This window comes from Erythrolamprus reginae, chromosome 5 (assembly GCF_031021105.1).
Source record: "Erythrolamprus reginae isolate rEryReg1 chromosome 5, rEryReg1.hap1, whole genome shotgun sequence".
Classification (NCBI taxonomy): domain Eukaryota; kingdom Metazoa; phylum Chordata; class Lepidosauria; order Squamata; family Dipsadidae; genus Erythrolamprus; species Erythrolamprus reginae.
The window spans coordinates 25,163,257-25,186,399 of NC_091954.1; the positions used below are offsets into that span (position 1 = coordinate 25,163,257).

Sequence of the window (23,143 nt, forward strand, 5' to 3'; positions counted from 1 at the left end):
CCTCTTTGATGTCCCTAAGACATCAGGAGGATGGAGGGCTATCCTGGACCTGAAACGCTTAAATAATTACATCAGATACAGAAAATTTAAGATGTACTCCCTTGCCTCTATCTTGGCATCCATCCACCCAGGAGATTTTATGGCGGATCTGTCGGAAGCGTATCTCCATATCCCAGTTCTCAAGGGTCATAGGCAATTCCTTCGCCTTTCAGGGCAAACACTACCAATATAGGACCATGCCCATTCCGCCTATCCTCTGCCCCACAGGTCTTCACCAAACTCCTGGGTTCCCTAGCAGCTCACATACGAGCTACTCCATTTCATATACAATGTCAGTTTTACAGGAACATGGTTTTTCCATTAATATAGCCAAAAGTCATCTCATGCCGTCTACTACTCTATATCATTTAGAAACAGTAATCGATTCCGTCCAAACCGAGGTCTTCCTCTCTCCTGAAAGGAAGAACAATTTTAGAGATCTTATTTTCCAAGTCAGATTGCAAAAGAGAGTCCCTATTGCTACCCTTTCTTCCCTCCTGGGGAAGATGGTATCTTGCATTGGAGTTATTCCCTGGACACGACTCCACGCCAGAGATCTCCAATGGCTTCTGCTACCCTTCCAGAGGTTGGTGACCAGCAACTCTTCATGCAACATCACCATTCCGCCACCCGTCTCGCGATCTCTTTCATGGTGGCTCTTCTCCGCCCTGGACAAGGGATCCCTCTTCAGGATTCCAGACCAGTTTACTATGACCACGGACGCCAGCCTGTCGGGCTGGGGTGCCCATGCAACAGGTCTGATAGCACAGGGCACATGGTTAGCGGAGGAGGCCACCATATCCGAACAATTGGCTAGAGATGAGGGCGGTCTTTTTGGCTCTCAAGCAAATCAGACAGCACATCAGAGACCAACATGTCCTGATCATGACGGACAACATGGTCACAAAGAACCACATCTGCCGCCAGGGGGGTACTTGTTCCAAAGCACTAATACAAGAACCGTTAAAACTAGGCCTCTGGGCGGAAAGACATCTCCAATCCCTGACGGCTGACCACATCTTGGGAGTTCTCAATCTTCAGGTGGACTGGCTCTCCCGCAAAGCCCTGGATCCGGAAGAGTGGATGCTACACTCAGATCTATTTCAACAGATCTGCCACAAGTTCGGTCCCCTGTCGCTAGACCTATTCGCGACCGCCAACAACACTCAACTCCCCCGATTCTACTCCAGGTTCCCATCTCCGGAAGTGGAGGCCGTAAATGCCCTCAGAACTCCCTGGCCTCCGAATCTATTCTATGTATTTCCCCCAATCCCGATAATTCCGGACTTGATTCACAAGATCATACTCGAAGAAGCCCAGGTGACTGGAGTGGCTCCACTCTGGCCACCCTGCGCCTGGTTCGCAGCTCTTCAACATCTCTCCGTCGAGGCCCCTTGGCAACTCCCCGTTTCAGGGGATATGCTGCAGCAGGGTGTCATCATCCAGACCCGGGGTGGTTCCACCTCACCGTTTGGCGGTTATCCAGCAAGATTTAGACTTACGAGGCTATGATCCAGATGCCATAGAGGTCATATTAACATCCAAAAGAATCTCTACTAACCAAAGATATGACCATACCTGGTCTAAGTTCCACGAGTGGTGTCTTCAGGAGAACCTCTCTCCCATCTGCATTCCCATCCATAGGATTGTCTCTTTCCTGATGAAGGGGTTCCATCAAGGACTTTCAGTCAATACCATTCATAGACATTTTGCAGCCTTATCCTCGGTCCTCGCTGGACCTCGCAGAGAGCCACTCCGAAATTCCCTGAAATCCAAGAGTGATTGAAAGGTATTTCAAACCTCACCATCCACAGATAGCCTACCTGGGACTTACCTAGGGTCCTGGACTCACTCACTCACGCTCCATATGAACAGCTTCTCTCCATCACCTGTCATTCAAGGTATCCTTCTTGGTGGTCATCACCTCGATCAGACGGATATCGGAACTAGCAGCCCTTTCCATCCGACAAGATCTATGCCAGTTCCACCCAGACAAGGTGGTCCTCCGCTTGGATCTCACGTTCCTCCCAAAGGTTAGCTCCATGTTTCACAAAACAGAAGACATCATCTTACCCTCCTTCTGTTCAAATCTGGACCATCATCTCTCCATCAGATGGCACACATTAGACCTCACCAGAGCACTGCACATATACATCCAATGAACCAAGGTTTTTCGCAGATCAGAAGCCCTATTCATGGCCTATCATCCCAGGTCCTTGGGATCCAAGGTCTCTTCCACCATCTTAGGCCGTTGGATACGAGGGGCAATTACCAAGGCTTATGAATCTGCCTCCCTGCCCATTCCAAGAGGCATTACGGCTCATTCTACTAGGAGCGCAGCCACATCTGCAGCTTGGGCCACCCAAGCTTTTATCTTTTATTATTATTATTATTATTATTATTATTATTATTATTATTATTATTTATTAGATTTGTATGCCGCCCCTCTCCGAAGAGTTGGGGCGGCTCACAACAAGCTCCCCTGGAAGATGTCTGCAAAGCTGCCACTTGGTTCACTCCTAATTCTTTCATCCACCACTACAAGATCGACTCCTAGGTCTTAGCGGATGCAGCTTTTGGCCGGAGAGTCCTTCAGGCAGTTATCTCTCATGACAATTGAAATGCTCCCTCTCTAGGGACATATCTATTGGGTATGTCCCACGTAACTGCTGGACCCGCTCCTTAGTGTGGATAATAGGCATTGGACACTTACCTGAATGCCTCTTCTCATACGCTGAGCATGTACAGCAGTCATTTCCCTCCCTATGTTTCACATTTTTCCTATCTCTTATTTAACCTTACTTTCTTCCAACAAGAGTAGAACATCCTTTGAGCCACCACCATCGAGCCGAGTCTATGTATTCATGAATTCTAAGAAGGGGCGGATCCAGCAATCTTTTTTTAAAGACAAGGCTCGGTCCTGATTGGATAGGACAGCGAGCAAACCCACATGACTGCTGTACCCGCTCACCGTATGAGAAGAGGCGTTCAGGTAGGTGTCCAACGCCTAATCCCCTTTTTAGTACATGTGGCACATGTGTAATAAATATTAAAATAAAAAAGAGGAATTTTGATCATAATTGCAACTTCCATCTTGGCATTTATGATTCCACCATACACACACAAAAACAGAGAGAGAGAGAGAGAGAATCTTGCAGACGCTCCTGTTTGCGTATATGTGATTAAAAAATGAAACTTCACATTCATCCTCAAATTTATATGAATGATGACATATGTTCAAACAATCAGTTTTTACAATGATCAAGTACAGGTAGTTCTCGACTGGCAATTGTTCATTTAGTCACCATTCAAACATGACTAAATAGCACTGAAGAAAGTGACTTATAACCATTATTCACACTTACCACCTTTGTAGCATCCCCATGGTCACATGATTTACATCTGGATGCTTGACAACTGACTCTCATTTATGACAGTTGCAATGTCGCAGAGGATCCCCTTTTGCAGCCTTCTGACAAGCAAAATCAACGGGGAAACCAGATTCCCTTAACAACTATGGCAAGACAGGTCGTAAAATGGGACAAAACTCAGTAAACAAATTTCTCACTTAAAAACATAAATTTTGGGCTCAATTGTGGTTGTAAATTGAGGACTACCTATACTTTTGTTTCAGCTCCGACATTTGTCTTTTTTCTCCTGCATTACTGATTTTATTCATTTAATATTTTTTTATTTAGTTATTTAATTTAAATTTATGGACCACCTAACTCCAAGGGGATTGTAGCATCTGTCGGCTTCCTTCCTTCCTTCCTTCCTTCCTTCCTTCCTTCCTTCCTTCCTTCCTTCCTTCCTTCCTTCCTTCCGTCCTCTCTCTCTCTCTCTTTCTTTCTTTCATTTTTTCTATCTCTTTCAACAGATGCAGATGTCTTCTACAATCACCATGTTACTCAGATCTGCCTCAAAGATGGAAAATGGGAAGTGGGCACCAGTACAGGCTCTTCTGACTGCTTTGATACAGTTATTCTCACAATGCCTGTTCCACAGATTCTTCATCTTCAAGGGGATATTGTAACCAGTAAGTTTTCATGTTCAGTTTTTGTTTTATTTTAGTTCATGGTTACCGTCATATAATCCTCAGAGATAGTTTGGGCCAGAGATTATTTTCTTTGAGAACCATGGCCAAATGAAAAATTGAATTTGAGTCTTTTTTTCTCTAATCCAGACTCTTAAACACAATATCAGCTTGAATGTCCGTCAAAAAAGTTCCCCTTTTTGTTGTGATTCAGCCTGAGGCTTCTCAGGGACCGGCTGCGTCTCTGCTGGATCCATGCCCAGAGGAGGAGGACAGTGAACAGGAGGGGGAGGACCAGGCAGACGGGGGAGAGGAAAGTCAGGAAGAGGAGGAGGGAGAGCAGCCTGAGAGCCCTGTGGGGGGGCTCTCCCCAGCTAGTAGCCTGGACTCATTGGATGAAGCAGCACAGGCTATAATTGACATGAGACAGTGACGTGCAGCTCAGAGACGGACCAATTAGAAAGGTATTTGCATCACTGAATTGGCAACAGCTGGGTTTGGGTGTGGTTCTCCTCTGCAGGGTTTAAAAGGCAGGCCCGCCCTTGCAGCCTTGTGGAGCGTTATCAACTGGAAGTTCTGTGACCCTGCTTTGCTTCTCGGCGTCTCTGATCTTGGCTTGTGGCCTAGAAGTCTGGAAGACTTGGGGGAGGCGTGGGTTTGTTATCTCCAGCGTTGTTTTTGACAGCAAGAATCCTGTTTTATTTCATGGCCTTCGTGAAACCTCTGTGAAGTTCCAGCATGTTCCTATTTGGAAGGACAGTTTTTGTTCCCCGTGTTTGCTTTGACTTATATAAACTGCCTTTGCTTTTTACCAGTGTGTCTGGCTTCTCTTTTTGGTTGGTGTTGGCTTCTGGAGGGACCCAGACAGAACACCTTTTTATGACTCATTTAATGCAGATACTTTTTTTTTCCTTTAAAAAAAGTCACTTTCTTCTGACCTGCATCTCACACATCAAAAATATGAGAATATTTGTAGTCCAAAAATGAGCCATTTGCAAAACATAAAACTCTTAATTCACTCAATGGTAGGATCTGGAAGCTTGAGTGTTCACAATATTCTGAGTATGTTTTGTTTTATGATGAGCTGAGCTTTGCTTGCTTCAGATTGAAAGTTGAAAAACAAGAAGGATCAGCAAATGAAATGCTGAAGCTTTTGTATATGTCTTGTTTCATCTACTGCCTGATTTGGAAATTAGCTGCTAGGATTTTCAGTTGAGAGATTTCAAAATAGCAACTGCACATTGTAATTTTGGGCACTATGTGTGCTTACATTGAATACCTTATACAGAAATATTCAATTGGAAGGAAACACTACCATTAGAGTTTGCGGTCATCACTAGAGGCCTTCTTCTGCTATGTTTGTTCTCTCCCCAGTACAATTTTTGTGACAAAAAGGGGCTTTCTTTTGCCTGGGGTGCATTCTCTTTTCTAGGAAAATAATCAGATTTATATCATTTCAGTATAGTAGAAACAGTCTTTTTATTTCGTTCTATACACTAGTTTCAATTACAGTTGCATCTATTCTGGTAAACACCTGTTTCAATCATATTTTTGCTATTTTACTCATTTGGAGTTGTATTATTATTATAAGCTATGCTATGAGTTTATTATTGAAAGGTATTGTTGAAGTGCTATATCTGCATCAATTTTTTAAATGTCTTATAGTCACTTTTTCTCTGTCTCAAAGGTTTGCATGCTAAAGGGTTCAGAAAAGATTTTTTTATTCACTTAATTTTAAATTTCTTTGTAAATATTGGATGTGTGCTGTTTTTTCTTGTATATGTCTACAATTGAAGACGTATTTCAAAGAAACAAATAAGCTTGCAATGCTGTTCATTAGGATGAATCCTTATATTTTGAGATATTTTTCCTATTGCAGCAAGTTAACCCATTGAATCTAATTCAGCAGCACAGGCACTTTTAGAATTTCAATACAGTATTATAATTTTTTTCTTGATATGTCCCTATAGAATTTTCCCGTCAAAAATGTATGTGTTGAATTCTTATGTGAATTATTTCTCAAAATACTGTTTCATCGTTCTTTGCATTGTGTTTCCCCATGTGAAAAGTGTTTGGCATTTGAAGGGTTAGCATTTTGTAAACCTGGAAGCAGTTTTTATGTTGCACTGGAAGCAATTTTACAACAGATGAGACAATTTTGCACCTTAGGTGCAATACATGAATGAGACAGTGGATGGCAGCCTTCTAATAATCTTTCAAAGGACTCAGTAAAATTTAAGCTGTCTTAAAGATGTGGTGTATAAAACAGGAGCAGTTAGATTTTTGATATCTCAGCAATTTGCTATATTTTAAAAACTTAAATGAGGGAACATAAACATTCTGCTGATGTTGAAAAGCTTCTTTAATTTTTGAGAAACCAGCTATTGAAATAGGCATATTCAAATGCAAGCACATTTAAAAATAAATCCTAATTTTACATCATGTTTGGTGCATTTTGTGCTTTGTGAACTACTATATACTTATGAATGCTCTTGGAGACTATGAGCTAAATTGTGAACTTTGAAAAGCCTTGGTTGAAATTGAGCATTGTCTCACCTGATACGCTCCTTCTCTTGGTTGGGGAGAGTCGCCAGTCAGGATGGGACATGTCAAAGTTATTGTCCCTAGGGAGGGATTACCCCACATGTTCCACTACCCTCTGAAGTACTCTTCTGCTGAAGGCAGCTTGTGTCAAGGCGAACTTGTCAACCTTGTAATGACGAATGAAAGGAGTGATGGAGGTCCAGGTAGCTGCCTTGCATAGTTCCTCCAATGGGCATTGAGTGGCCCAAGCCGCTGAGGTAGCTGCACTCCTAGTGGAGTGAGCAGTGATGCCCAGAGGTCTGTGAATGCCTTCCAGGTCATAGGCCTTGGCGATAGCCCCCCCTTATCCATCGGCCAATGGTAGAGGAGGAGGCTTTGAGACCAATCTTTTGGAGCGAGAAGAAGTCAAACAGAGCCTCGGTTTGTCTGATGGGCTGTGTTCGTTTGAGATAAATTCGGAGTGCCCTCTTAACATCTAGTGTGTGTCATCTATGTTCTGAGGGGTGAGATGGTCGGGCACAGAAGGTGGGCAAGATGATGTCTTGGCTTCTATGGAAGGTCGAGTTGATCTTGGGAATAAAAGATGGATCAGGACAGAGGACTACTCTATCCTGGTGGAAAAGGCATAGATCTTCTCTGACTGATAAAGCTGCTAGCTCGGAGATTCGTCTGGCTGTGGTGATGGCTAGGAGGAATGCTACCTCGAGAGAGAGGAAGCGGAGGCCTCCCGTAGAGGTTTGTAGGGTGGCTCTGTCAGGGAATGCAGCACCTTCAGGAGATCCCAAGTGGGAAATCGATGGATGACAGGGGGGTGGGTGTTGGAGACACCCCTGAGGAATCTGGATACTAGGGGAATGTGAGAAAGAGAGACCCAGTTGTCACAAGCAATGATGGAGGAGAGGGCCGCAGTTTGTCGGCGGATGGTATTTGTAGACAGTTCTTTATCCAGGCCCTGTTTCAGGAATCTGAGGACCTTGGAAAGAGGGATGTGAATGGGAGAGAGTCCTTGTGAGTTGCACCAGGAACAAAAGGTCCGCCAAGTTGAGGAGTAGATGCGCTCCGTGGATGGTTTTCGCGCTTTGTGGATGTAGTCGATAACGTCATTGTCGAAATCCTGGCTCCTCAGGATGCTCTGCTCAAAAGCCAGGTGGTCAAGCGGCACCGGCCTGAATCCAGGTGGAGCAGGGGACCCTGGGAGAGAAGCTGTGGTTCCACTGGAAGATGCCATGGTTCCGCTGTCGACAAGATCTTTAAGTCTGCAAACCAGGGTTGCCTGGGCCAGAAAGGAGCGATCAGGATGACCTCCGCTTGTTCCTTTAGGATTCGGTGGATGACCTGGGAAGGATTGGTAGCGGGGCGAAGGCGTAGAACTTTCTCCTCGGCCAGGGGCAATGGAGGGCATTGAAGTTCTCCGCTTCCCGGGAGGGAAAGTGGGAGAAGAAGCGGGGGAGCTGTTTGTTGTGAGGAGAGGCGAACTGATCCACCAGTGGTCTGCCGAACCTGTTCGATATCCGGTGGAAGACTGACAGGTCTAGCTTCCACTCTGCCTGGTCCACCATTGTCCTGCTAAGTGCATCTGCTTGGATGTTGTCTGTTCTGATCGGAGAGAGGTTAAACGCCTTTCCGCCCAACAGTCGATTCTCTTGGCTTCCGACATCAGGATCTTGGATCGGGTGCCACCTTGCGGGTTGATGTGGGCCTTGGTGGCCATGTTGTCGGTCCTGATAAGGACATCCTGTCCTGATATGAGATGATTGAAACTCTTGAGGGCTAGAACGATTGTGTGTAGCTCTAGCCAGTTGATTGAGCAGGAAGCTTGATTTGAGTTCCAAATTGCTGGTTGTGGCAGTGGGCTCCCCAACCCGACAGACTGGTGTCTGTGGTGATTGTTATGGTTGGGGAGGCTCGATACAGGGTGCCTTCATCGATGGATGTGGACTTCCACCCCACGAGGGATCTTCTGACCTGTGAAGGAAGATGGATTCTTTTTGCAAGATGCGCCTGACCCAAGTTTTGGAAGGGGAGGAGAAACCACTGGAGGTCTCAGGAGTGAAGTCTGGCCCAGGGAACTGGAGAAACTGTATACTATCTTCCCTAGTAAGGGGGAGAGGGAAGAGATGGGGGGGGGAAGGGTCCAACTCCCTAATACTGTTTATCCGCTCAGGGGAAAGAGTGACTAGACCCTCAGAGGAGTTTATGATTGTGCCCAGGTGAAGTATGGAAGTGGAAGGAGTGAGTTGGCTTTTTTTGGAAGTTAACTGAAAAACCGTGGGCCGATAGGACTTCGGTCGTGATCTAGAGGTGGGCCTGGCTAACACGAGAATGTTATCTAGATAGAATTGGACTCGAGTAGGGATAGACCTGAGGTGGGCTGCTAAGACAGACAGGCCCTTCGTGAAAACACGAGGGGCTGAGGAAAGGCCGAAGGGAAGGGCTCGGTATTGGAAATGCTTTCCTGCATAGGAGAAGCGGAGAAACCTGCGGTGTTCCCTGGCAATGGGAATGTGGAGTAGGCTTCCGTTAACTCTAGGGAGGACATAAAGTCACCCTTTCTGATGCAAGCTAAGATGGTCTTCAGGGTGTGCATCTTGAATTTTGAAAGATTTCAAAAAGAATTTAAGGCGTTTTAAATCCAAGATTGCTCACCAACCTCTGGAGGTCTTAGGGACAATAAACAAAATAGAGTAGAAACCCTCTCCTAGGAACTCAGGGGGGACAGGTTCGATGGCCCAAATGTCCAGAAGGTGTTGGATAGCCTGTTCCATGAGAGCCCTTTTGGAGGGGTTCCTAGAGACAGAACAGGAGATAAAGAAGGAAGGGGTGTGTGTGGACATGAATTCTAAGTGTAAGCCATGGGTAACGGTGTTGTGGACCCAGGGGTCTGAGCAGGTGGAGGCCCAATGAGAGGCAAATTTGGCCAGGTGACCACCTACTGGGACTGAAGACAGTTCAGGAGGAGGGGATTTACCACCTACCTCTTCGTCCCCGGCGGACCCCCGAAAGGGTCGCTTGGTCCCTCTACCTCTCGAGGCCTTGTCTTGGGAATTGCGAACCTTGTAATTCGACTGAGATGGACCCTTGTTAGTAGGAGAACAATTGGTCTGGCTGACGAAAGGGTCGACGAAAGTAAGGGGAAGTAAGTGGAAGGGTGTTGAGTGGTCTATTTTGGCTCAAAGGTAATATCTTCTTCTTGTCCTTCGAGTCAATGAGAAAGGGCTCGAGGACGTCACCAAAGAGGTTCTTCCCCTTATACTCTGCCAATGCGAATCGCCACTTGTGTTTAATACCATCTGCCACTTCTTGAGCCAGGTCATCCTCCTGGCCACCACTAAGGAGGCCATGGTTTTGGCTGCAAATCTTCTACAAAGAGTGGAGGAGCCGGCACAACATCCTGTTCCTCCGTATAAGGTATGAACAGGGTCTCCACCTGTGTAGCTGAAGGTTGAGCCTGAGCTGGAGGAGCTGTCAGGCCCACTGCTGTTCGAGCCTTCAACAATATGGTAGAGAACAGCTCCGTCGGGAACAAGGCTGCTGATATGGGCAAGGCTGGGGTGGATCCTTCGTCTCCTGAGAGCCCAGCATTGCCTTCCTCTTGAGTTTCCTTGTCAGAAGAATCCGAATCATCAGAAAAGTCGGACCAGGACCTCTGAGTGGGTCTTACAGATATGGAGGGTTGGCGTAGAGGGGCCACTGGGAGGGCCTCTGCTGGTCTAGGAGGCAGGGCGGTCGTTAGGTTGCTGTTACTGGAGGCCACGGTGCGTTGGAGCGCTAACTCGATCTATTTCTGTATGGCTACAGATTGAAGACTGGAGGAGAGGCAAGAGGAACTTCTTGCTGGGGCTGTAATGTCTGCTGCATCTCTCCTGTAGGGGGAGCCAGAGGAGCAATCAGGATAGTAGGAGAAAGAGGAATTGGGGGTCTGGGGACTCCCAAGTTCAGGTTTTGATTAGGTAGGCCCGCTGGACCCCGGATGCTGGCAGCGAGTGGGGGATTAGCCCCCAATGGGTTAGCGGGAGAGGAAGCAGGTTCAGGATTCCTGGCTGGAGAAGGAGAGAGGGCTCTAGCCGCTCTTTCATGAATGCGCTGAAGGGTTGAGTCTCTGCCCTTCTCTGCTCTGGAGGGCTGTGCAGTTGGATTGCTCTCAGGAATGGCAGAGATGGTGTCAGGATCCTCCTGGAGAGGCCTATTGGTTTTCTTGGTTCTTTTCCCCCCCCGCCTTGGAATTATCTGCCATGTTTGGTCAGGGTAGGCCAGAGAGGAAAGATAGAGAGGAAGGAAAAAACTGAGGACTCTCCTTGGCTAATCTGTGGAGTGGTAAGGGAAGAAGTTGATTTAAAAACTGCTTTAAACCTTACCCTGTATATTGCAAATTTTGAGGCCTAGCTTGATTGTACCCCACGCTTATTGCATCATCAGGATTGGGCCGCTATCAGGCCTAAGGCAGGCATTGGCATGGCGCCGAAAAAACAAAGTGAGGGCCGGAATTTAAACTGTGTCAGGCTCGTTGTTCTTCTTATCTATTTGATCGCAGGCCAGCTTGGTGCAGCGCCAGAAGCCGACTTGGAGGAGAAGGCCTGGGGGGGGGGTCGCTGCCAAAGCTGTAACCAGCCCCGGAGCTTAAATAACGACGAGGGCTCGCACGTCCTGCTAGGGAGGACGTTGGCAACAGGGTTCCCGCTGTAACCAGCAGGGATCCCTCACCTGACCTATGGCTTGCCAGCGAGACGCTCCAAGGCAGCCCTAACGGCCGAAGGAGGAATTGGAGCCTGGGTGGGGAAGGCCTAGGGCCTTACCCACCAGCTGAGGAGCTGGGCCAAAGGTCCGCTGCACCCGAATGCTTCCCTCAGAGCCAAATTGTTAATTTAGAATGCTAATCTTAAAGAATGATTAAAATACTGATTAAAATGTTGAAAGGTACTAACTGATTGGAGATAGGAGTCACAAAAAAGGATGGTTGTGCTGCCACGAGTGTGTCTCTGTGGATGCGAGTCAGAAAAACTGGGCCTGTGGGCGGTTCCAGCATATTTATACTTTTCATGACTCGGACACGCCTCTGATGAGTGAGTACAACCCATCCTGACTGGCGACTCCCCCCTCCAAGGAGAAGAGATAAGGTAGTTTTGAAAATTCTGCCTGGGCTGTTCAAATGTATTATATTATATGACATTTTATATTATGCCATCACATGTAATAGTGGTGGGTTGCTGCTGGTTCAGACCGATTCTCACATACCAGTGGCAGAAATTTCCCCCTGCTTGCCGAATCGGCAAAAATGGCCACCTGGCCACACCCACAAACGGACTCTCCGGCACCGTTCCCTGTAAGCTGCGCACGTGAGCGCGCATGCGCTCCACAATACCCCCGCGCGCACCCTTTTCCTCGGCCGCACACTCCCCATCCCCCTGCCAGCCCGCAGGGGGGGCGGGCGGGGAGGCGCGGGCAGTAGAAGGGAGCCGCGACCACACCTGCCTCTCCATGGTGCCTCCGGCCCCCTCGCGCTCTTGGCATCTCGGCCCTGCCCCCCACCCGCCCGGCCTCTCTTTCTCCTCCGCTGCAAGAGGGGGGGCAGGCGTTCTCCGGAGGCTGGCTGGCGGGCGCACGGGCCGGCGCACGCTCTTCCCATCTCCCTGCCTGCGCGCCCGCCCGGAACATTCAAAGTAAGAGCGAAGGGTTTTCTTATTTTGAATGTTCCGGGCGGGTGGGCTGGCAGGGAGATTTGGGGAGCGTGCGCCGGCTGCCCCCCGGACACCTGGCCGCTCGCTGCCCGCTCCGCCTCTCTTTCTCCTCCACTGCAACACGGCGCCTGGCCACGCTCCGCCTCCCAGGAGCCCAGCTGAAAACAAAACGGCTCCAAAAGTCGGCCGGGCTCCCGGAAGGCGGTGCGCGGCTACTTCCTCTTCACTGCAGAGCCGCACGGAGGCGAAGACATGGCGCCCGGCCACACTCTGCCTCCCAGGAGTCCGGCCGACTTTTGGAGCCGTTTTGTTTTCAGCCGGGCGGAGGCGGCACGCGGAGGCGAAGACACGGTGCCCGGCCACGCTCCGCCTCCCGGGAGCCCAGCTGAAAACAAAACAGCTCCAAAAGTCGGCTGGGCTCCCGGGAGGCAGAGTGTGGCCGGGCGCCGTGTCTTCGCCTCCGTGCGCCGCCTCCACCCAGCCGAAAACAAAACGGCTCCAAAAGTCAGCCGGGCTCCCGGGAGGCAGTGCGCGGCTGCTTCCTCTTCGCTGCAGAGCCGCCGGGCAGAGGCGAAGACAACGGCGCCCTCCACTCTCTCTCCATCTCTCTCTCTCTCTCTCTTTTTCTCTCTGTTGCCGGCGTGGTGAACGAGAGAGAAAGAGAGAGAGAAAGAAAGGAGGGGAGAGAGAATGAGAAAGAAAGCGAGAGAGAAAGCGAGAGAGAAAGACAGGGAGAGAGAGAAAGAGAGGGGGGAAGGAGGGGGAGGGAAAGACATAGAGGGAGGGAAGGAGGGAGAGAGAAAGAACAAAAAAGAGAGGAAGGAAGAGAGAAAGGAAGAGGGATGGAGAGAGAGGGAATGAAAGATGAAGGAAGGGAGAGAGAAAGGGGGAGGGAGAGATAGAAAGGAGGGAGAAGGGGGTAGTTAGGGAGAGGGAAAAGGAAGGGCTTGGAGAAAGGCAGGGGGAAAGAAAGATAGAAAGGAAAGAGGGAGGGAGAGATAGAAAGGAAAGAGGGAGAAAGGAAAGAGGGAGAGATAGAAAGGAAAGAGGGAGGGAAAGATAGAAAGAAAAGAGGGAGGGAGAGATAGAAAGGAAAGTGGGAGGGAGGAAAGAGGGAGGAAGACATAGAAAGGAGAGAATTATGGATGCATGAACTTGCTCATGTGTGATAGCGCATGCCCTCACTCACTCACTCACTCACTCACTCACTCACTCACTTACTTACTTTATTTATTTATTTATACTTATATGCCGCCCAGTGCCAAAGGGACTGCCGCTCAGACACTATACTTTTCCGCTCACCCCGAAAAAAAATTAGAGGGAACACTGCTCTCCGGTCATGTAATCGGTTTGCCTCTGTGCACATTTCCAATGCATATAACCCACTCCTGACTTGTGGTATATTTTATACATAATTTGGTTGTAAGAGTTATTACAGATTGCAAAATGAGTTATTTTACTTCTAATTCCAATATATTTGATGTCATCCCTACAACTTCTCTGAAATGTAATCTGCTATTAGAACAAATAGCATATACCGTATGTCTTTTGTCTAATGTTAGCAAAGTTGAGGAAGGGAGTGTAATTTGCCTTCTCTGTGTGGGCTCCTAATGTTACGTTCTCAGACTGTCTTCATTGAATTTCACTTTGCTTAACATTTTCAGATCATGTCAAACTTTGGTCATGATAATTTAAATAAGATATATTAACCTAGTCTATATATAACACTGAGTTTCAGTGAAAAAGTTCATAGTCACTAATGAACAGGGAGGCTTGTTAATCTATCATCATCTTCTTTATTCATTTGTGAATGGAACTGAAATTTCTAAAATAAAAAAAAAAACCAGTCAGCTATGTAATTATTTTTCCTGATCCTTGGTACTGTGATGTCTAACGAATACTGTTGTTGTTGTTTTTTAGTATTTGTGATACATTTTAAATGTTCAGTTTAAATCTATAGTTTAAAGCCTTAAACTATAGATGGAGAAAGTAGTGTATTATTATTATTGTTGTTGTTGCTGTTGTCATCATCTCTTTTATTTATTAAACATAAAACTCAGTGATACATTTTTAAATGTTCAGTTGACTGGGTTTTATGTTTAATAAATAAAAGAGATGATGACGACAGCAACAACAACAACAAGATTTGCAGCCAGGTCAGTAGCGGCATCAACAATAGCCAGGAGGCTTCTATGGCTACGCCTTTGGCAGGCGGGAGTGAGGCAAAAATGGCAGCTGGCCATGGGTCCTTTGAAGCGTGACCTCCTATTTGGTGACCTTCTGGACCCCCTTCTCAAGGAAACCGCTGACAAAAAGAAAGTTTTGGGGCCCACCAACAAGAAGGCCATCAAAACTCAACCCTTTCGACGTTCCAATCGTCAACAGGATCAAGGGTTTGCCTTTCAAAGAAACTCAGGTCAGTATGCCCCTCGTTTTCGTTCTGAAGCAGGCAGAAACCCCAGGGGGTAGAGGATCCCGTTACCAAAGAGATTCCTACTCGACCAGAGCTTCCAGAAAGCCCAGATGGTGAGGTTCATTCCATTCCCATAGGGGGCGCCTGGCCTGGTTCTCCTCCAGTTGGCGACATTCCTATAAGGACCCCTGGGTTATTGCCCATCCCCCAGGTCTTCTCCATCTTGTATCCAAATGGAGGAAGCTATTCAACATCTGTTGTCTATCAGGGCTACCCAACCTGTTCCCTCTTCCCAAAGAGGTCTTCATGGTCCCTAAGACATCTGGAGGATGGAGAGCTATCTTGGACCTTAAAAATTTGAACCAGTTTATTAAATATAGGAAATTCAAGATGCACTCTTTGTCATCCATCTTATCCGCTATCCATCCTGGGGACTTTATGGTCTCCCTGGATCTCACGGAAGCCTATCTTCATATTCCCATGGCCAAAGGTCATAGGAAATGTTTAGGCTTTGCCTTCCAGGGCAAGCACTACCAATACAGGGCTATGCCCTTCGGGCTCTCATCGGCTCCTCGAGTCTTTACTAAGTTCCTAGGAACACTGGCGGCTCACATTCGAGCCACGCCCATCCACATTTTATGCTATTTGGATGACATATTAATTCATGGGGCCTCTAAAGACGGCATCCGCTCAGACCTCAACATTACCACGTCTATCCTACATGATCCTGGTTTTTCCATTAATCTCAAAAAAAGTCAGCTCCATCCGTCTACTTCTATTAAACACCTGGGAGCCATCATTAACTCAGATCTCTCTCAGGTCTTTCTCTCTACTGAGAGAAAAATGAGTATCAAGGAGCTTATCTCCCAGATAGGGTCTCAGAAAAGGACTTCCATCGTTACCCTGTCTTCCCTACTGGGAAAGATGGTGTCCTGCATTGGTATTATCCCATGGGCTCGTCTTCACGCCAGGGATCTCCAATGGCTTCTGTTACCATTCCAGAGATTGAGGAACAGCAATTCGGCACGCCTCATCACCGTTCCGACCACAGTTCTAAGATCCCTTACGTAGTGGACCTCCTCCGCTCTGGACAAGGGATCCACATTCAGGTGTCCAGATCAATTTATCGTCACCACAGATGCCAGCTTAATGGGCTGGGGAGCCCATGCTCAGGGCTTGATAGCCCAGGGCACGTGGTCAGCGGAGGAGGCTTCCAGATCTATCAACTGGCTGGAATTGAGAGCAGTGTCGTTAGCCCTCAAACAATTCAAACCTCACATCATCAATCAACGTGTACTCATTCTCACGGACAATATAGCTACAACGCCCTGATGAGGGAAGCCCCGAAACTGGGCCTCTGGGCAGGGAGACATCTACAGTCCCTGTGGGCCAACCACATATTGGGAGTTCTCAATATGCAGGCAGATTGGCTCTCCCGGTCGACTCTGGATCCAGGAGAGTGGAGTCTTCATCCGGCTCTGTTCCGGCAAACCTGCCTCAAATTCGGTCACCCATCGCTGGACCTATTTGCGACCGCGACTAACACTCAATTCCCTTGATTCTACTCCAAGTTTCCATCCCTGGGAGCGGAGGCAATAAATGCACTCAGAGTCCCCTGGCCTCGAGGGCTGCTTTACACTTTCCCTCCAATTCCAATTCTCCCAGACGTGATCCACAAGATCATCCTCGAGAAGGCCCAGGTGATACTGATAGCTCCTCACTGGCCACGCGGGCCTTGATTCACGGACCTACAACGTCTGTCCGTCCAGGACCCCAGCGACTCCCCGTTTTGGAGGATATGTTGCAGCAGGGGGCCTCTCACCATCCTGATCTGGAGTGGTTCCACCTCACCGCTTGGCTATTATCCGGCGCAACCTAGATCTGCGAGGCTACGACCCGGACACTATAGAAATAATTCTGAAAGCCATGAGAGTCTCCACCAATAGAATTTACGACCACACCTGGTCCAAGTTTCACCAATGGTGCTCACAGGAAGACCTATCCCCCCTGTGCATTCCCATTCACAGAATCGTAGCCTTCCTCATGAAAGGTTTCCATCAAGGCCTCTAGCACCATTTGCCATCATCTAGCCATTCTATCTTCAGTCCTAGCAGGACCTCGCAGACATCCACTCCGCTCTTTCCCAGAAATTTAAGAATTTTTAAGAGGTATTTCAAACCTCAGGCCTTCCAAGGTTCACAGATACCCATCCTGGGACTTACCACGGGTTCTCCATTCCCTCACTCAGGCACCATACGAACCCCTACGGTCAGCGTCCTTCAGGTACCTATCTTACAAGGTAGCATTCCTGGTGGCGATAACATCGGCCCGATGCGTCTCAGAATTGGCAGCCCTATCCATTCGGCAGGATCTATGCCAGTTCCATACAGACAAAGTAGTCCTGCGCCTGGACCCCACCTTGCTACCCAAGGTCAGTTCCATGTTCCACAGATCGCAGAACATTGTGTTGCCTTCATTTTGTTCCAATCAGCTTGCGGTCAGATGGCACACCTTAGATCTCACCAGAGCGCTGAGAATCTATATCCAACAGACAAGACCCATCCGGAGGTCGGAAGCCCTATTCGTGGCCTACCATCCCAGATCCCTGGGTTCCAAGGTATCCTCAACCGTAATAGGCCATTGGGTCCGAGGGACTATCTCAAAGGCTTATGAGTCAGCTTCTCTCAGTATACCTAGAGGTATCACAGCACACTCCACAAGAAGTGCAGCCACATCTGCCGCATGGGCAACTCAAGCTCCATTGGAAGAAGTCTGCAAAGCAGCCACTTGGGCCTCTCCAAACTCTTTCATAAGGCATTACAAAATTGACACTTACGCTTCAGCGGATGCTGCCTTCGGCAGAAGAGTCCTCCAATCTGTTATCTCTCACAATAGCAAACTCCCTAGGGACTCATTGGGTATGTCCCACGTGACTGCTGGACCTGCTCCTTCAGTACGGAGAATAGGGGTTGATCGCTTACCTGAATGCCTCTTCTCATACGCTGAGCGGGTACAGCAGTCACTTCCCTCCCTTTTTCTATTCTAACTCTGGTTATATCCTTTAACCTGTATTTTTTCCTATCATGAGAGTTGAGAACTATTTGAGCGACCACACTTGAGCCTAAGTCTAGGGATTCGCGAATTCTGGGGAAGGGGCAGATCCAGCATTTTTAAAGACTAGGCTCGGTCCTCTGTGGATTGGACAGCGAGCAACCCACGTGACTGCTATACCCGCTCAGCATACGAGAAGAGGCGTTCAGGTAAGTAATCAACGCCTATTCTATACTGTCTCACAGGACGGCTGAGCAAGCAAAAAGTACATTTGTTTCAGTTAACTTGTAGGAGTCTAGAAATTTGCATAACTAAAGCTGTTCTAGAGATGATTAAATTCATTTTTATTGTGAAACTGATTTGTAACTTTCAGATGTGAACATGGTTTTTTTTACATGTATGCCTCCAGTGAAATAATGTCAAACATAAAAGCTGTTTTAATATCCAGAAACTAAATGCAGTCATCTGAGTAAATGTTGGTAAACCAAGGCATTGCCAGTTGTGATAAGAACTTTGTGTATTGTCTGCAAACCAAGGTTTCTTAAATGTCACCATTATTTCACTTAAGTTTGTTTCTCTTCCATACTGTCTGCAACCTTTTAAAATATTTGTCTGCTTACTTTGCATAATTTGACTTGATTCTAGGTTTCTAGTAGCAGAAGGTATCACTTTAAGGGACTAAATATAGTTTTGAGGAAGTTGGTCTGCAACAAGCCGTTTACAAGCTCTCACAAGCTAACGTCTAGGCTAAGCTTCCTAAATCTGGCAGCTTCCAGGTGGGTTGGGCAGAATTCTCACTAAGGGTGGTAGAATTGAAATCCAACACATTTGAAAGGCATTAGGTTGAGAAAGCCCTGTAGTAAATTCAGTATATTTTTCTACTGTATCCATACATTTGACAAAACAAATGTATGGATGCAGTAGAAAAATATGCTGAATTTACTACAGAGCTTTCTCAACTTAATGCCTTTCAAATGTACTGTGAAGGCTCTAAGAAGACATTTTTAGTAGCATTAAATATTTTTTACAACTGCAATTTGGGAAGAAAGTCGCATTTCAGTACAGCTATCGGAGGTTCATCTTATCATGGCTCTGAGAGCTCAAATTGAGGGGAGAGGTGCAATGTTCCCTCTAAAACAACGCCCTAAAACACTCCCCCGCACAGCCTTTTCCAAGGCCATGCACAACGGAGCTGGGTGGTGGAGTTGGGGCGGGGAGCAATGAAAGTGGCACATTTCTGAGCTGAGGACCTCTGCCAGTTTCACCCTAATAGGGTTATCCTAAGACCCTGGTTCCCAATGTTGGGCCTACACCCCACTGGGGGGGGGGATTTGATTTTTAATAGGGGCAATTGGAACTGTGTTTAAACCAAGTTAATGGCCTTTTAGGCTTCCTCCACATGAGTAGGAGTTCACTTTTTGAATAGTAAGAATTACATGTGAGCAAGGGGGCTCAGGCATCAGGATTTTAGAGATGCTTAGGTGGAGCATCGGCAAAAAAAGGTTGGGAACCATTCAGTGATGGGCTACCAACATTTTTACTACCACATTGTTGGCGTGGCTTATGCATTTTGTTTCAACATCTTTCAGTGCAAATTGGGTGCTCTGGGGTGGAGCTCCAAATTTTGCTACCAGAATAGCGTTCCTGACCATTCCCGTAGGAGCCCATTACTGGAACCACTGCTCTAAGGTGTACTGTTGGCCGTTGGATACGTGCCTGTGTTGTGGCCGTGTACCAGGCTCAATCTATACCGGTACCACAGAGAGTGACTGCTTACTCTACAAGGAGTGCCGCATCAACCACAGCCTGGTCTACCCAGGCTTCCTGGGAAGAAATCTGCAGGGCGGCCACATGGACATCTCCTATGCTGTTTATCTAGCATTACTGGTTGGATGTGTTTGCCTCGGATGAGGCTTTCTTTGGCAGGGGCGTGGTCCAGCAGGTTCTCCGGGCATCTGAAGATCCAGCCCCAACAAAGACCCGCCCTTAGGAATGCCAGCTTTGGTGTGTCCCATTCCTGGACTATCCTGCAACCTCACTGGAGAAGGAGTATAAGGCGTACCTGAATGCCTCTTTTCAGTGTAGGTTGCAGTCCTACCCTTGAATGACCTTAGGGTCTGGATCCGAAAGCGTGGGGTCAGGGCATCTAACCTCTGGATAGGTTTATATTGTTACAGCTGCGCCTTTGTTGATAACTGGAGTCAGTGACAGAGTCAATGCCAGAGAGAGAGAGGGAACAGAGCATGGCTAAAAATTATGACTCAGTCTCCAGACAGAAAGACAAAGTCACCACCCATTCCTGGCCTATCATGCAACCTATACTGAAAGGTGTTGAGGTAGGACTAACACTCCTTTGCTTCAAATTCTTGCACTGACCATGTACACTTTTTCATTGAGTTTGATGGACATGCCCTTGGTCTGGGGAAAAGAATGACAAACTTTGGAAAGAACATGCCCACCTTGTCTCTTGAAGCATGGTGTCACTGCCACTCCCATATTCTGTGAAGTACAGCTTTTGCCTTGTAACAACATAAATGAGTGGCAAGCATTCCTTGATAAAAAAAGAGCTGCTCCTCATTGCTGAGTCAAGCTTTTCAAAAACCACCAGGTAAGAACCTTTTGTTCCCTGGTTCCAATTTTAGATGTACAACTCAAAGCCTTCCTGATACATACCACTTTGTCTGCTTTTCTTTTCTTTCATATTGAACAGGAAGTTTGCTGCACTATTTTCTGTTGACAGCCCTGCCTTATCTCTGAGTGCAATTACATTGGCCTTTCTTTGCCTTTGGAAGCATAGTGGTAACTGACATACTAGGAATATATTTTTCAAAAGGGTTTCCCTATTACCCAGCCTGTTCCTACAAGAAGCAGCATGCTGAGTTTCTTGATTCTTTGTAGTCAAAATGTAGCAGGCTTCAAGTGAAATGACAAGGTGTAAGGTTTTCTTAAATATTGAACTTGCCAACTTCCACATCCACCAATCACTTCAAAATGACAATTCGGTTTGGCTCAGTTTCACTTCAAGTTCCCTCACTAGAGACAAATAGTATTCAAACATAAACAGTTTTTTTAACTGTTCTCATGTAATATTTGTGACAAGCCTCCCCCCCCAATTATAATTATGAGTCACAAATATCAAAATAAACAGCAATACTAAATATTATAATAATTCAAATAATTCATATGTCTTGGAATCTTTTCCTTCATTTTTGCCTTTGATACACTATGCAAATTACTTAATTATTATTCTGTTCTCATTCTTTCATGTTTTTATTAATAGGATTTTTTTTACTAACTAAACATGAATTAAAATGTATGTCTTTACTGTGTAAATATATATACTGGATAACTAGATATAAGAAATACAGGAGCAGAAATTAATATTGTAGAGCAGAAGATAGTCTAATTCTACATGTACCCATTTAATTTCTTTAATTTCTCTGGAAATCCTTTTCATCTCATCCCCACCTCTAATAGAACTGTGTTTGATTTCCTTTCTATGTCAAAACAGTGAGTTGGACTGATTATCCAAATACCAGATCCCTTAGTAAGAAGAACATATGACAAATTAATAAATTACCAAATTGTATTTTGTTAAATCAGATTGCTAACTAATATTAATTAGTACTATTACTAATTATTCTTTATCATCTTGCTGTAGGCAGATTTATGATAATCATAATTGTTTGCATTTGGGGTCAGTGGATACCTTCCATTTATGTCAAAATGGTTATTGAAACCTGAAGCAATGAATGCACAATAAAATTGAAGTATTCTGTGGTTAAAATTTCCTAAAGTCTGTTAGAAATCTAATATTTTTAGGTTTCTTTCAAATAAGGCTTCCTGTAAGACTAAAGTGTAAAAGCCTTGTCTATCAGTTTTGTTTTAAAAGTGCATCTGAAGATTTAGTTATACTTTTTCTTTGGAAGTAACACAGTAAATTATATAAACATACATAAATTATATATATTTATTCATCTTATATAAAAATGCACCAGTCATACCAGCAAGCTAACTAATGAAAAGTTAGAGATTATAACAAGGTTACTAAAAACCAAAAGGGGAATATTAGCATACCTGAAAAAGCCCAGGTTTTACAGTTTTGTAAGCAGAAAGGGTGAAAAGGAAACAGACACACCCATCTTCAAAGCAAGTCAACAAACCTAGGGCTGAACCTTATATTCTGCATAGATTATGGTGGAGTTTAACTGAACCCACTTCCTTTTACAGGTTATAAGGCAAACTTCAAGATAGGAGGGAAGATAATGTTTAATTCGCCTCTTTTGTATGGCCACATGATAGGTCATTCATAGAACAGATATGTGAAGAAGAAGGTGAGGTGAGGGGAATCAAAAAAATCCAAAACTTTAAGGCTTAAAAAAAAAAAGAGGCTGTGAGGAGGAGCGCGTGCCTCCAATACACCTGGCGCGAGGCTGCCTCCCATACACTGCCTCCCATAAACTTGCTGCTGCTACTACCTGCCGCCTCTTCCTTCCCATGCTGAAGGGCTCCCCTCTCTGCTCGCTCACTCACTTTGTAGCCGGCGCCTTTCCTTCGCTGTGGGAGTGAAGGGAGCGTTTCTTTTCTCTGGGCTCTGGCAGAGGTTTATTCCCTGTCCAAGTGCCTAGAGAAAGGAAAATGCTTCATTTGCTCTGGCCAAAGCCTCCTTAAGCGCCACCAAAAGGCACCTCTGGCAGCCCAGATGGCTGGAATTAAAGGGGGAATGGCAGGAAACTGGCTGGGCCTTCCTGCTGCTCTCAAATTTCCTGGGAAATTTTTCTGGGCTTGGGTTCTTAAGTAGAAAATGGTTCTTAAGTAGAGGCAAAAAAAATCTTGAACACCCGGTTCTTATCTAGAAAAGTTCTTAAGTAGAGGCGTTCTTAAGTAAAGGTAGCACTGTAATTTGAAAATGTAATACTGAAGCTCGCATCCAGCCCTTCCACCATATGCAACATTAGGCATCCATTGCCCCCAATGGGATGAGGCAGGTATAATAGCTCTGGTACCTAGAGGTGTTTCCTTCATTCCTATCAGGTTCACCTGTGCCACTGTATTCTTTTAATTAAAAATGATAAATGTGAAGCTGTTGTAGTGCCAGCATCATTGTTATTTCCAAAAATTCTTGTGAGTCCCCAGGAGCATTCTATAACTATGCCAACTTCACAGAAAAACTGATTTATTTATTTATTTTATTTAATTAATTAATCAATCAATTAATTAGATTTGTGGCACCCGTGCCATAGATTCGCCATCACTGTGCTAGGGTATATCTAGGGGTCAGAAAATGTTTGGGAACTACCTTACCCAGCATGACTTTGGGTAACCAGCTGGCCATTTTCTAAGTACTTCATCTCATGTCCCTTTGGAACACCTTGCCTTCAATGATAA

The 23,143-nt window shown here is 46.2% G+C and overlaps 1 protein-coding gene across 1 annotated transcript in view; it reads left to right on the forward strand.

The window, feature by feature from the left end:
• Positions 1 to 23,143, forward strand: part of RNLS (renalase, FAD dependent amine oxidase) — a 220,014-nt gene that overhangs the window by 12,283 nt on the left and 184,588 nt on the right. The window contains exon 4 of the mRNA XM_070752275.1: positions 3,917 to 4,075. Coding sequence (XP_070608376.1) covers positions 3,917 to 4,075 — 159 coding nt within the window. The remainder of the gene's footprint in view (positions 1 to 3,916; positions 4,076 to 23,143) is intronic.